We start from the raw sequence: 14,319 nt of genomic DNA on the forward strand, positions 1-14,319 counted from the left end.
ATTTGTTGATTTCAACAGCATAGGATAAAACCTAGTTAAAGTAGATTGGAGCAGATGCTTGCAGGTAAAATGACAGCTGACATATGCAAGTATTTTCAAAGAGAAATAGTAAAATTCAGGGCCAACATGCTTCTGAAAAGGTGAAAAGCAAAGATCATAGGGGGGAATAGCGAATCCTGAATGGCAAAGGCTATTTTATGTTTGAGAGCAAAAATAGAGATAATGGTAGGAAGAGCCAAATGGAATTGAAGGATTCTCTTGATAAATGTAGAGTTTGTAGGAGAGAAAGCAAAAAGGGGGATTCAATATCCTTGGCAAGTAAGATTAAGAAGAATTAAGAATTAAGTATGTCTATCAGGAGCAAGAGATGGCCATGTAAAGAGTGGGCCCCATCAGAGACCATAGGGTAATCAATAAGAAGTCTTATATGACTATTTTTCAGCTATATTCACCAGCAAGGAGGAAGTGATAAATATCATGAGACACATAAGGATTGGTAAATCCCCAGGGTTGGATGAGATGTATCTCATTGCTATGGAAAGCAAGAAAGGTGAAATTTTGTAACCTGATAACTACAGCTCCAACAACAGTCAAGAAACCCAGTGGTATATCGGACAAAGCAACCTGTTTGATTGGCATCCTAACTGTCCCTAAGAGTAGGTAACCTATGGCATTAGCAGTTGAAACCTCAACCCCTCCACCTCCAGTGGATTGCCCTTGTACTTTGTATCATCTATGAGATACATTGTAAAAAAAAATTCAAGGACTTTCTTCATGACAACCTTCAAATCTGTGACCTCTCCCATTTAGAAATATGCCCATCAGCTGCAGAAATCTGCCATTGCATTGAAGTTTCCCCAGACCAATCTGAATTGAAAATAAATCACTGACCTTTTCTTACTGCTGTACCAAGATTAAAGTTCCTGCTTAAAACTTCCTTTAATTAATTCTGTCCATTCCTTCCCACAAGAGTAACTTAATTTCTAGGACTTTAGTAATTTGAAGAGGTGACATTCATCATCTCTTTGAAGCCAGTTTGAGGTGAACATTAAATGCTAACTGGGCCGATAATATCCACATCAGGAAAAATATACAAGCTTGGGTGGCTAATAATAATGGCCATTAGTCTCTTTTACTAATTATTCTGACCTGGTGTGTTTTTCACTCCTTTAACCCTGCATGTTCAGAGGAAGTGAAAGGATTTCACTTGTTTAAATTTCCTTTTCTGTGATTACTAGTACACTATTACTGATTTAAATAAAGCTTAATCAAAATCATTTGTTTATAATTTCTTTTCAACTTCTACACTAATCTTCCACCTTGAAATGAAATAAATGGAACCATGCACTGGAAACTCTATACAATGTGTATATAGTATGGATCAGTGTGAATGACACAAAGATCTAAAATTGAAAATATGTCTGTAATTTTCTCCTTCATTTGCCTAACAATTAATATTTATAGAGTATTGTTTAATTTGAAATATGAATCACTTTTCATGACATTGTGAATTATGCAAAGATTTAACCATGCTGTTAATAGTACTTGGGAGATTACTTCCCCAAAGTGTTTGTGAGGGAAGACATCCATAGCATGCCACAGAGACCAAATGCCAAGTCATTTGTTTCAATACAGGCTTAAAGGGCAAAAAGAGATAGAAATGCCTGGGGATAAATGTTTAATACCTCATAGAACTAGAAGAGATTTATCAAGCACAAACTATCATTATGATAAGGGCAGTCAGCTCAGAGGCACGAGAAGTATGGCAGAATATGAATGTGATAACTTTTTTTTGTTAAATTAGGTGAGAGAACTGTGGGCTATTACTACGTCCACAAGTAGTAAACATTAGAGATATCTGCCTGATGATCACATCAATAGCAATCAGAATTTTCAAACTGTATAGGCTTGCCATTCTTCATGGAGTGCCAGCCCAAATGATCAGTGGGAAGCCTAGTCACAATACAAAAAAATCCCAATCACTTAAAATCTTTCAAGGGCTGATACAGATAACTTTTTCACTTTAAGATAGAATGAAGTAGAAGAATTGTGAATTTCATTTAATCACTTTGTACTTTATAAGTGTTTTAAGTATGATGGGAAAAAATGAACAACTTTTCTACTTGGGCCCATCCTAGCTTGAACACTTTCTTCTTTTCACATACTTTAACTAAACCGGCCCAATGTCCTAAAATCTTCCTCAAAATCAAATCATGTGAACTGTCACAACAAAAAAATACATGTATGTTATCCAACATCTAATGAGCACGCTGTACCTTTCCAGTCTAACTGGTATTTGTAAAGTATATTTTACTTGGGTCTATTTTCAGAAATGTATCAGTTAATCGAGGTGTGCTTTTTCATTATCTAGTTGAATTTTCCATCAACAAAAATCAGTGCAATTACATGCACAGTACGAGAGAATGTTGATCAGGAGTGATAAGGTTCAGGATGGATTACTACTGTATTATGGACCTGAATATCCCAGTTCTTATCACAGAACACATCCTTGACATTCTCTTATCTATACATACTTGTCCTGTAGTCATTTCATATTGTTTTATTCTCTAAACTGATAACTAAACAATCATAATGTAGATTAGATAAAAGTGCTGATGTTATGAACATAGAAAAGTGCAAATGTTGTAGTAAATGAAACCATAATTATTTGTTATTATCTTGCATGGGTATATAGTTATAGAATAGTCAAAAATTAATATCAGAAACAGACCATTCAGCTCATTGTATCGGTCGCTCAAAAAGACTACTGAACCTGATCCCGTTGTCCAGCAGTAGGTCCATCGCATTGAAGGCCACTAGACATCAAGTACTCATCCAAGTATGTTAACTCCGTCATATTTTCAGACAATGAGTTCTGGATTTCTCACACATTCTGGGAAAAAAATACATTTCCTCATCTTCCAAATGATCCTTCTACTTAAATGTATGCACACAGGGTTTTGATCCACCATGGAAAAGAAGTCGGTGCTTCTTCATTTACTGTATTTCAATCCCACATAATTTTATACACCTCTATTAAGTCTTTCCTCAGCCTCTTCCAAAAAAAAGTTTAGCTTATCAAATCTTTTCTTATAGCTTAAGATTTCCAGAGCCATCACCATCTTTGTAAATCTCTTCTACACCCAGATTAATGTCATATAATCTTTCCTGTAATGTACTAACCTGTACAATACTCATACTGTACTCTAACCCGTGCAGTATACAGTGTAACATAGTCTCCAGTCCTGATGCAGGATCATGACCTGAACAGTCAAGTATTCTTTTGTTTCTGCAGGTGCTGCTTGATCCTTGAGATCTTCCAGCAGTTTATTTTGTGCTCCAGGTTCTAGCATCTGCATTCTCTTGTGTTTTTGTCCTGTCATCCATTTCTCTCCCTCAGGTGATTAAGGGAAGGATGCTTTTAACCTTTTAATGATCTAATTGACCTGAGTGGCACCCTTTAAAGGTCTATGGGAGTAACCTATTCCTTATACCACTCAGTGTCCATGTAATTATTATCCATTTCCTTGCCTTCTTGCACCTCCATAAATGCTTTAAACTATTACAATGTAGTGTACTACAGTGTAGGCACTTCAGTCTTTGATCTTGTGCCAACTTATAGATTCCTACAAAAAAAAACTATAACCTTCCTACCTTGTAACCCTCTATTTTTCTTTCATCATGTTCATGTCTAAGATCTCTTAAATGCCCCTAATGTTTTGGGCTCCTCCACTACTCCTGCAAGGTATTTCAAGTACCTACAACTCTCTGTGTAAAAAAAACTTACCCCTGATATCTCCCCTAAACTTTACTCCCTTCACTTTATACAAATGTCCTCTGGGGTATACTATTTACACCCTGGAAAAGTTGCTGGCTGTCTACCTTACCTATGCCTCTCATAATCTTCTAGATCTCTATTAAGTCACCTTTCATCTTCCTTCACTCCAGAGAGAAAGCCCAGCTCTGCTAACTTTATCTCATAGGACTTATTTTCCAGTCCAAACAACGTCCAGGTAGATTTCCTCTGCATCCTCTCCATAGCTTCCACATATTCCTATAATGAGGTGACCAGAACTGAAAACATATTCCAAATGTAGTCTCGCCATATATTTCTAGTTGCAACATGGCCTCTCAACACTTGAACTCAATCCCCCAATTTATGAAGCCCAGCATCCCATAGACCTTCTTAACCATCCTATCAACCTGCGCAGCAACCTTGAGAGATGTATGGATTTGGACCCCAAGATCCCTCTGTTCTTCCATACTGTTAAGCATCTGACCATTAACCCTGTACTCATCCTTCAGGTTTGACTTTCCAAAATGCATCACCTCACACTCAACCAGATTGAACTAGATCTGCCACTTTTCCGTCCATCCCTGCATCCTGTCTATATCCTTCTGTAACCTCCGACAGCCCTCAGCACTATCCACAACTCCTTCAACTTTCGTATCATCCTCAACCTTACTGACCCTTACTTCCACTTCTAAATCTAGGTCATTTATAAAAATCACAAAGAGCAGGGGTCTCAGAACAGATCCCTGAGGAATTCCACTAGTCACTGACCTGCAGACAGAGGACTTTCTGTTCTATACTATTCGCTGCTTTCCACAGGCAAGCCAATACTGAATCCAGACAGCCAAGGTACCATGGATCCCATGCCTTATGACTTTCTGAATGAGTCTCTCATAGGGGACCTTTTCAAATGCCTTACTAAAATCCAAATGCACCACATCTACTGCCCTACCTTCATCAATTTTTTTTAACCTCCTCAGAACTCAATTAGGCTTGTGAGGCATGATCTTCCCTCAGAAAGCCATGCTGACTTTGTGAGGGACCGTACCTCCAAAAATGCTCATAAATACTGTCCTTAAGAATTTTCTTCAATAGTTTGCACACTGGTTTATAATTCACTGGTTTATATCACTCACTGGTTTATAATTCCCAGGATTCTCCCTATTACCTTTTTTAAACAAGGGGATCACATTTGCCATTCTCCAAACATCTGGCACCTCCCCTATGGCCAAGGAGAATACAAAGTCCATAGCCAATGCCCAGCTATCTCTTCCTTCCCTTCTCACAGCACCGTGGGGTATATCTCGTCCGGCCTCGTGACATCAATATTTTTAAGAATATCCAGTAGTTCCTCTTTCCAAGTGTGTTCTATTCTGACCTCACCTTGACTTGGATCCTTTTCTCTGGTGAATACTGAAGCAAAATGTTCATTTAGGACCTCCCCAACCTCCTTCATCTCCAGGCACAAGTTGCCTCTTTTATCCTTGAGCAGCCCTATCTTCATTCTCATCCTCCTTCTGTCCTTCATAGACATCTTGGGGTTCTCCTTAATCCTATGCCAAGGACTTCTCATCCCCCTTTGAGCTCTCCTAAGACCTTTTTTTGTTCCCTCCTGGCTACAATATAATTCTTACGAACCCTTCCTGCTTTTCACTTTCTAAATCTAATGTATGCCTTCTTCTTCCTCTTCAATAGCTGCCTCACCTTTTTATCAACCATGATTCCATTTTCCTACCATCTTTTCTCTGTCTCAATGGGATAAACCCATCCAGAACCCTGAGCAAGTGGTCCTGGATATGAAAATGTTCTTGAAAATGTTTTAAATTTTTATATCAGAACATTGAAACTGAGTTCTTACTTGAAAAATACTGAAGAAAGAAATACTTGATTTGTTGGGGTTTTTTTTAACTTGTATTTGTGACTGAAGAAATTAACTTGCTGAACTTGCCAAATAGTATTCTTGAAGTGATGGAAAGGAAAAGCAAGATATTACCTGTTAAGGTTAAAATTAGTTACATGCTTGCATTTGACTGTAAGTAGTTTTTTGTTGACATATTTCATGCCGTCTCCTGGTAACAGCCATTCTGAAGGTGATAAAACCTGTATGATAGGGCAAAGGACAGGAAAGATAAAATAGGAAAAGTTAGGTAAGGCAGCAAAAGTAAAAAATCAGAAAGAGCAAGGAAGGTGAAAAAAGCAAATCTGAAGGCTTTATATCTTAATGCAAGAAGCATTTGGAACAAGGTAGATGAATTGGCTGTGGAAATTGAGACAAATAAATACGACGATTGGGATTACAGAAACATGGCTGCAAGGTGGGCAAGCCTGGGAACTTAACATCCCGGGGTTTACAATATTTAGGAGGGATCGGCAAGAAAGAAAAGGGGGTGGGGTAGCATTGATGGTGAGAGAAGGGACCGACACGATTGACAGGAAGGATATTAACTCGGAAGCTGCGGAATCTATATGGGTAGAACTGAGGAATAGCAAGGGGCGGAAAACGTTAGTGGGGGTGGTATATAGGCCTCCAAATAGTAAAGTAGAGGTGAGGGAAGGCATAAAAAGAGAAATTAGAGAAGCGTGCAATAAGGGAACAGCTGTCATCATGCGAGACTTTAATTTACATATAGATTGGACTAGCCAAATTAGTAAAAATACTGAGGAGGAGGAATTCCTTGAATGTTTATGGGATGGTTATCTAGACCAATATGTCGAGGAACCAACTCGGGAGCAGGCCATTTTAGACTGGGTATTATGCAATGAAATGGGGCTAATCAGCAATCTTGTTGTACGAGGCCCTTTGGGTAGGAGCGATCACAAAATGATCAAATTCTCACTCGACATGGAGAGTGAAGAAATTAAAACTGAGACTAAGGTCCTGAATTTAAATAAAGGGAATTATGATGGTATGAGACGGGAGTTGAGTAAGATTAATTGGGTGGTGTTTATGGGGGGGGTTAATGGTGGATAGACAATGGAAAGCATTCACAGATCTAATGGAAGAATTGCAGAAATCGTTTACACCGGTTTGGCATAAAAATAAACCAAAAAAGGTGACTCAACCGTGGATAACAAGGGAAATTAGAGACAGTATTAGGTCCAAAGAAAGAGCATATCAATTGGCCAAAAAAAAGTACCAAATCCGAAGACTGGGAGCAGTTCAAGATGCAGCAAAGGAGGACAAAGGGATTAATCAAGAGGGCAAAAATAAATTACGAAAGTAAGCTTGCGGCAAACATAAAAACCAACTGCAAAAGCTTTTATAGATATGTCAAGAGGAAAAGATTGGTGAAATCCAGAGTAGGTCCCTTGCAGTCAGAATCAGGGGAATATATAATGGGGAATAAGGAAATGGCAGACCAATTAAATTCTTACTTTAGTTCTGTTTTCACAAGAGAGGATACAAATAACCTACCAAGGATATTGGGAAACATAGAAACTAATGCAAGGGAGGAGCTGAAAGAAATCAGTATCTCTAAGGACATGGTCTTGGGGAGATTGAAGGGATTGAAGGCTGATAAATCCCAACGGCCTGATAATCTACATCCTAGGCTACTTAAAGAAGTGGACATTCAGATAGCAGATGCTTTAAGAATTATTTTCCAGAACATGATAGACTCAGGATCAGTACCCATGGATTGGAGGGTAGCAAATGTTACCCCACTATTTAAAAAGGGGGGTAGAGAAAAAGCGAGGAATTATAGGCCGGTGAGCCTTACATCAGTAGTGGGCAAAATGATGGAATCCATTATTAAGGATGTAATAGCGGAGCATATGACTAGCAGAGAAGGGATCGGACAGAGTCAACATGGATTTACAAAAGGTAAATCAAGCTTGACAAATCTATTGGAATTCTTTGATGAGATGGTGACAGGTAAAATAGATGGGGGATGGTGGATGTGGTGTACCTGGACTTCCAAAAGGCCTTCGATAAGGTCCCACATAAACAACTGGCATGCAAAAATCAAGGCTCATGTGATTGGGGGCAAGGTATTGATGTGGATTGAGATATTGATGTGGATTGAGAACTGGCTGGCAGATAGAAGACAGAGAGTTGGGATAAACGGCTCATTTTCTGAGTGGCAGGCAGTGACCAGTGGGGTGCCACAAGGATCTGTACTGGGACCCCATCAGTTCACAATTTACATTAATGATCTAGATGAGAGGGTTGGATGTAAATTTGCAGACAACACTAAGCTAGGAGGGGTTGTGTGCACTGAGGAAGGGGTCAGGAAGCTGCAGTGTGATTTGGATAAATTGGGGGACTGGGCAGATACATGGCAAATGCACTCAATGTCGATAAATGTGAGGTTATCCACTTTGGTAATACAAACCGGAGGGCAGATTACTATTTGATGGCAATAGATTGGGAGATAGGGAAGTGCAGAGAGACCTAGGGGTTCTTGTGCACCAGTCACTGAAGGCGAGCATGCAGGTACAGCAGCCGGTTAAAAAGGCAAATGATATGTTGGCCTTCATATCAAGAGGGTTTGAGTATAGGAATAAGGATACCTTACTGCAGCTGTACAGAGCCTTGGTGAGACCACATCTGGAGTATTGTGTGCAGTTTTGGTCACCTTATCTGAGGAAGGATGTTCTTGCAATGGAGGGAGTGCAGAGGCGATTCACCAGGCTGATACCTGGAATGGCAGGAATAACTTATGAGGAAAGATTGCACAATTTGGGATTGTACTCTCTGGAGTTTAGAAGATTGAGAGGGGATCTCATAGAGACATATAAAATTCTGGCAGGACTGGACAGAATGGATGCGGAAGGGATGTTTCCAATGGTGGGGGAGTCCAGAACCCGGGGCCATGGTTCGAGGATAATAGCCAACCATTTAGGACCGAGATGAGGAGGAATTTCTTTACCCAGAGGGTGGTGAATCTGTGGAATTCATTGCCACAGAGGGCAGTAGAGGCAGGTTCATTAAATATATTTAAGAGGGAATTAGATCTATTTCTTCAGTATAAGGGAATTAGGGGTTACGGAGAGAAGGCGGGGACGGGGTACTGAACTTTAAGATCTGCCATGATCCCATTGAATGGCGGAGCAGGCTCGAAGGGCCGAATGACCTACTCCTGCTCCTATCTTCTATGTTTCTATGTTTCTAAAACACTTGCTAGAAACCTGATAAGCAATTCAGTTTTGATTTTCCTTTGTTCTGCAAATATGCAGGGTCTTGGAATAGACTGAAAACTTTTATTGACCATTTTAAGAATTGTTTTGAGCGTCATTTAATATTATAACAAAGTTGTAATAATGTAGTAACAATACAAGATTTAATAACCTTGGAAAAATCAATTCAACTTTAGTACAGAATTTTTCTTGAATGAGTCATAATCAACATCATTGCAGTCTTTCCAGGCAACTATAAAGGAAAATATTCACGACATTGCCAATGTTTGTGGCTATGAAGGCAGATTATGTTGTTAACAACAATAAATAAAAGGAAGGAGCCAAGAGAAACTCATTCAAGAAAAAAATATGTTCTAAAGTTGGATTGAGTTTTCCAAGGTTTATTAACCCTTAAATGGTTACTACATTATTACAACTTTGCTATATAATTAAATGATGCTTAAAACAGCCAATAAAAGTTTTTGGTCTATTTCAAAACCCTCCATCTTCGCAGAACAAAGGAAAATCAAAACTGAATTGCTTATCTGGTTTCTAGCAAGCATTCTATCACCTTCAATATGGCTGTTATCAGGAGGTGGCATGAAATATGTCAACAACAAAAAAACTGTTTACATTCAAATGCAACTCTTACAGGCAATATTTTGCTTTTCCTTTCCAACACTTGTATCAACTCTTTCACTGTCTCACTCTGTTAGACAGTGTCCAACAATGTTCCATAGTGAATTACAATTTCCATTCGTTATGATGAAGCCATCATCTTATTACTAGCCATGCTCCACCCTAAATCATATGTCCATATGATTATATCCATCTGCGACCACTGATTTGTATTTGTGTTCTGTTAAACTATAAATTAACCTTACAAGAAGGTAATATTAGAAATTGAGGCAGCAATAAGCCAATTGGCCACTAGGATCTTTTCCACTCTTGAATAATATAATGGCTGATTGTATTCTTCATCATCATATTTGTTATATACCTAAATTTTCTTAATGTCTGAAAATATGTTGATTTCTTTCTTGAATGTACTTCACAGCTGGGTTTCCACAGCCATCTTTGGCAGAGAATACCAAACATTCAGTAACATCTGGGTGAATATGTTTTTTCTTTCCTCGCTCACTCTGCCTTCATTCAACTGGCCTATCTCTCCCTTTTTTCATTTTTTCTCTCCCTCTCTTTCTTGGATGTCTATTAATCACCTGGCTCTGTCTCCCAACACTAACTCCCACTCAACTCTGTCTGTTAACCTTGATTCCTCCCTGGTTGGCTAATTCATAATTGGTCTCTGTCTCAATCTTCTTTCCTTTCCTCCTCATATTGGCTATCTCCCCTCTCCATGATCAATCTTGAATCAAAAACATCGACATTTCCTCCCCTCTTTTCCTGCAGGTTCTGCTCGACCTGCTACATTTGTTGATTGTTTTTTGTACCACATTTAGGTATCTGTGGACTATTATGTCTCTGTAACAGATTTCTCATCTTAGGTACTTTGTTCATCTGCTTCTTCCACCCTCATTTTAGATAGTGCTAAAGCTTTCCTTGTCAATCTTCTATTCTCTCTATAATGTTTAGCTGATTTAAACATCTGCTGTTCTTAACTCATCCTGCTGAAGCATTATCACTTTGCTATCTTCGCTGAGCTACATGGGGTTCTCCACGTATTCTAATACTGTTGTGTAAGGCCATCTTGGCCTTGTCTTTCCCTAGATAATCCCTTTTCTTCAATTTCTCAATTTATTTGTCAAGAAGCCTCTTCAATTCCTAAAAAAAACCATGAGTCAGGAGCAAGAGTAGGTCCCTGAAACTTTCTATGCCATCCAATAAGATTATGACTGATCTTACTGTAAACTTAACTGCATTCTCACTTCCCCCTTTAAATGTTTGCACCCTTTCCATTTCCTCAACCATCACCTGCAGTCTAAAAATGTCCTGTATACTTTTTAAAATCTCCATCTTTAAACCCCTCCTTATGATTAATTGCTAAGATTTTCATCATCCTCTTTTGTCCTATAAAAGCCTTAGAAAATATATGCTTCACATTATAAGCAATATTTTAAATGCTACAGAAAATACAGGTAGTTTTATTACCTACAAGTTTATCTCAATATTCCTCTTTGATCTTGATCATCTGTTCTTCTCTTCCATATTTTTAAAATGTGTCCTATTGTTCTGGATTATTAACAATAGATTCATTTTTACCTATGAACATCGGTTTAACTTGAAGCATAAATTGATACAAGGGCAGTAGCAAAATTTGTTAGCATTACAATATTATTAATTCTGTTAATGGCATAACCCATAGCTGAAATATAACCTAATCGTATGCAATCTAATACTAGATATTTCTTTTTTTTCTCCTTGGAATCATTGGTGAGAATGGAATGTATTAATTTGAAGGGCTTCTAGCCTTGAGGGTCAGCTGCAAAGTTTTTCCAATATCAATTTCGTAGCTCTGGCACACTCAAAAGAAATGTAAATTAAGTTATTGACTTGCATGTGTGCTACATGAATGTGATTGTGTAATTTATCCATTAAAACTAGCTGAAAAGAAACAATAATTTGGCAAAGTCTCTAAATATACTGAACTCAATTGTTTCTTTGTAAATTAGTAATATCCAGGTACCTTAAGCAAATCTCAAACAGCAAAGAAAATATTTACAAAAATATTGCAGAATTCTCATTTAAAGCTTACTGTCAATAATGGCTTGAAAATACAATTGGGAACATTAAATAGCATTGGAGATGAATAAAATTATCAAAACTTCTTTGTTACTACAGAACCTAATGAATTATGTCCTTTTGTATAATTTAATTTGTTACAAACAATTCAGCTGCATGCAGTTCTTATGACTAACTGCCTTTGCTATTTTTCACAGGCTTACGATGGCTTTGCAAGCTTGGGAATATCACGATTATTGGAGCCTGCTGATATGGTTTTATTGGCCATTCCTGATAAACTGTCTGTTATGACCTACCTTTATCAAATAAGGGCACACTTCAGTGGGGAGGAATTAAATGTTGTGCAGATTGAAGAAAATAGTAGTAAAAGCCAATACAAGGTTGGTAACTTTGAAACAGATACAAACAGCTCTATTGACCAGGAGCAATTTTATGCAGAGATCAATGAAATTAAACCAGCAGCACAACATCCTAGTAATGTATTACTTGATGCTTCATCTCAGGAAGATGTTATATTCTTCAGTGATGGTGTTGGCGAGTCACAACGTGCACATCAGATGACTGATGGTCACTTGAATATAAATGCAACAATTTCTTCCTCACAATGGACTAAAACTGATGCTGAGGCAAAAAATTATAGCTCTTGTGAACAAAGCACTATGAAAAGTTTCATGTTGGAAGATAACAGCAAAAGTGAAAGCACAGAAGAGTCACTACTACAAGCACAAGTACCACCATCATTTCATAAAAGAAAACTGTTGAAAGTAGATACCACTGTCTTAAGTGACATGTCAAATGACAGTGATCAGAAGGAACATAAAGTACCATCACTTGTTTTTGAAGATACTATAACGGATAAACATAAGAGTTCAGAAAACACTGGTCACAGATTTGAACATGAGCACAAGAAGCTTCAGTATTCAGACCGTAAAGAGAGCAGAAGTCCAGAGCTAAGTTCTCCTGTTCCAAGATCCATCACATCTCCTGTCCATAAATTGGGGTTCAGTTACAACAGGGATGCAGATCTCATCAAGAAAAAACGTGCAATGTTGCGGGACTCAGAAAATGAAACATCAGCAGAAAATGTCAGCACACTTTTAAATCATTCACTTCAACAGAATCAAAAGGTAGAGACAAGATTCTTTATTCTAATTTTTTTTAATGATTTCCATTTTACTCTCAAAAGTTCTTTTGTTAAGTTTTTTTTGAAACACATTCATTTACTTTTTGTCTTCTTTGGGCTTCAGCTGAACTCTTCCCAACCAACAGAAGAGGTCACTGAAGAAAAGGTAAGAGATCGACAGTTACACCAGATTAATTACTGAATTGACTCAGAATTTATTGATCTTGTTTGATTGAAGTTTGCTTTAAAAGGAAGGGCTTTGAGATACTCTGGTCTGCAATTCAGTGAATTCTTTCCTCTTTCCTCAAGTTATTTGCCAGAATGAACCTGGAACATTGATTAGAAATTGCACTGTGTAAAATGATATTGAAAGGAACTAATTTTTAAGCTTCCAATCGCACTTCTCCTCCCACATAAACTATATCCAAGGAAAGTGGGGAAGGGGGAGAGAGAATCCACATATAGGAGACCATCAGCATCAATGTTCTCTGACCAGACAAAACATGTTCTTTCACCAACAATGTCACTATTGTTGATAGTCCTTTAGTCCTCTCTTGGAAAAGATGTCTGAAAAGCTGAAGCATCATTGATGTTTTTATATTGTTTATAATGTCATGAACTCTTCAGATCAGGTTCAATGATTTCGGGAAACATAGCCAAATGTATACTTTGCTTTGCCAGGCCCAAATCAGGTGAATTAATGTCACAGTCCATTTAACATTAACCAAAGCAATAGCAGAATCAGCTGATTTGTGCACACTCCAAATATGGAAAAATAAGTTTTATCCAGTCTTTGGGATTTATGATGACCCTATTTTACTACTTTATAGAAGTGCCATTTAATGAATTTTATATGCTTTATGTCTTAACTCCAGATAAATCAGTATCTCTGATTGGAAATATTATGCAAAAATTAAGATTATAAGATCTGGATCTAACATTGCTCCATTGCATATCTGAACAGGGGGCATGAGATATATCGTGGGCCACCAACCAGTGTGGGGTTGGGCATGGAGGAGATTGCATTGCTGGCATGGGTGAGATACAGATGACTAGAGAATACCAAGAAAGGCAGCCACAAAAAGCCTAACATTAGTGGCAGCAAAATTACAGACCAAAATGTAATAGGATTGTCAGGAAATAGCTTCAGGAAGGACTTTGGAGATTGAGATGGGGCTGGCCTTGAGAAGGCCTTGGCACATAGGATTAAGGAAAACTCTAAGGCATTCTACAAGAAGATAAAGTACAAGAATATAAGTGTGTGAGGATAGGACCCACAGGGATCATAGTGGAAACATGTTTATGGAGATATTGGAGACACATAATGAATACTTTGCTTCAGTGTTCTCCAAAGAAAAGGACCTTGACAATTATGAGGATGACCTGAAGTGAACTAAATCGCTAGAGCACGTTGACATTAAGAAAGAGGATGTGTTGGAGCTTTAAAAAGCATGGTTAGATAAGTCACCAGGAACAGATTTACGCAAGGCGAAGGAGGAGATTGCTGAGCCACTGTCGATGATACTGGAGATCATCACTGGGGACAGCAGAACTACCAGGTTGCAAATGTTGTTCCCCTGTTCAA

General features: G+C 38.1%; 1 protein-coding gene across 15 annotated transcripts in view; it reads left to right on the forward strand.

The window, feature by feature from the left end:
- ehbp1 (EH domain binding protein 1) overlaps positions 1-14,319 on the forward strand; it is a 561,098-nt gene that overhangs the window by 312,909 nt on the left and 233,870 nt on the right. For all 15 annotated transcript variants that reach the window (XR_011355819.1, XR_011355820.1, XM_069931681.1 and 12 more), the window contains 2 exons: positions 11,809-12,738; positions 12,859-12,900. Coding sequence is in view for 13 of the 15 variants with exons in the window: in XM_069931681.1 (XP_069787782.1) it covers positions 11,809-12,738; positions 12,859-12,900 (972 nt within the window). In the remaining 2 variants the exon portion in view is untranslated. The remainder of the gene's footprint in view (positions 1-11,808; positions 12,739-12,858; positions 12,901-14,319) is intronic.

The sequence above is a fragment of the Narcine bancroftii genome, chromosome 4 (assembly GCF_036971445.1).
Source record: "Narcine bancroftii isolate sNarBan1 chromosome 4, sNarBan1.hap1, whole genome shotgun sequence".
Taxonomy (NCBI): Eukaryota; Metazoa; Chordata; class Chondrichthyes; order Torpediniformes; family Narcinidae; genus Narcine; species Narcine bancroftii.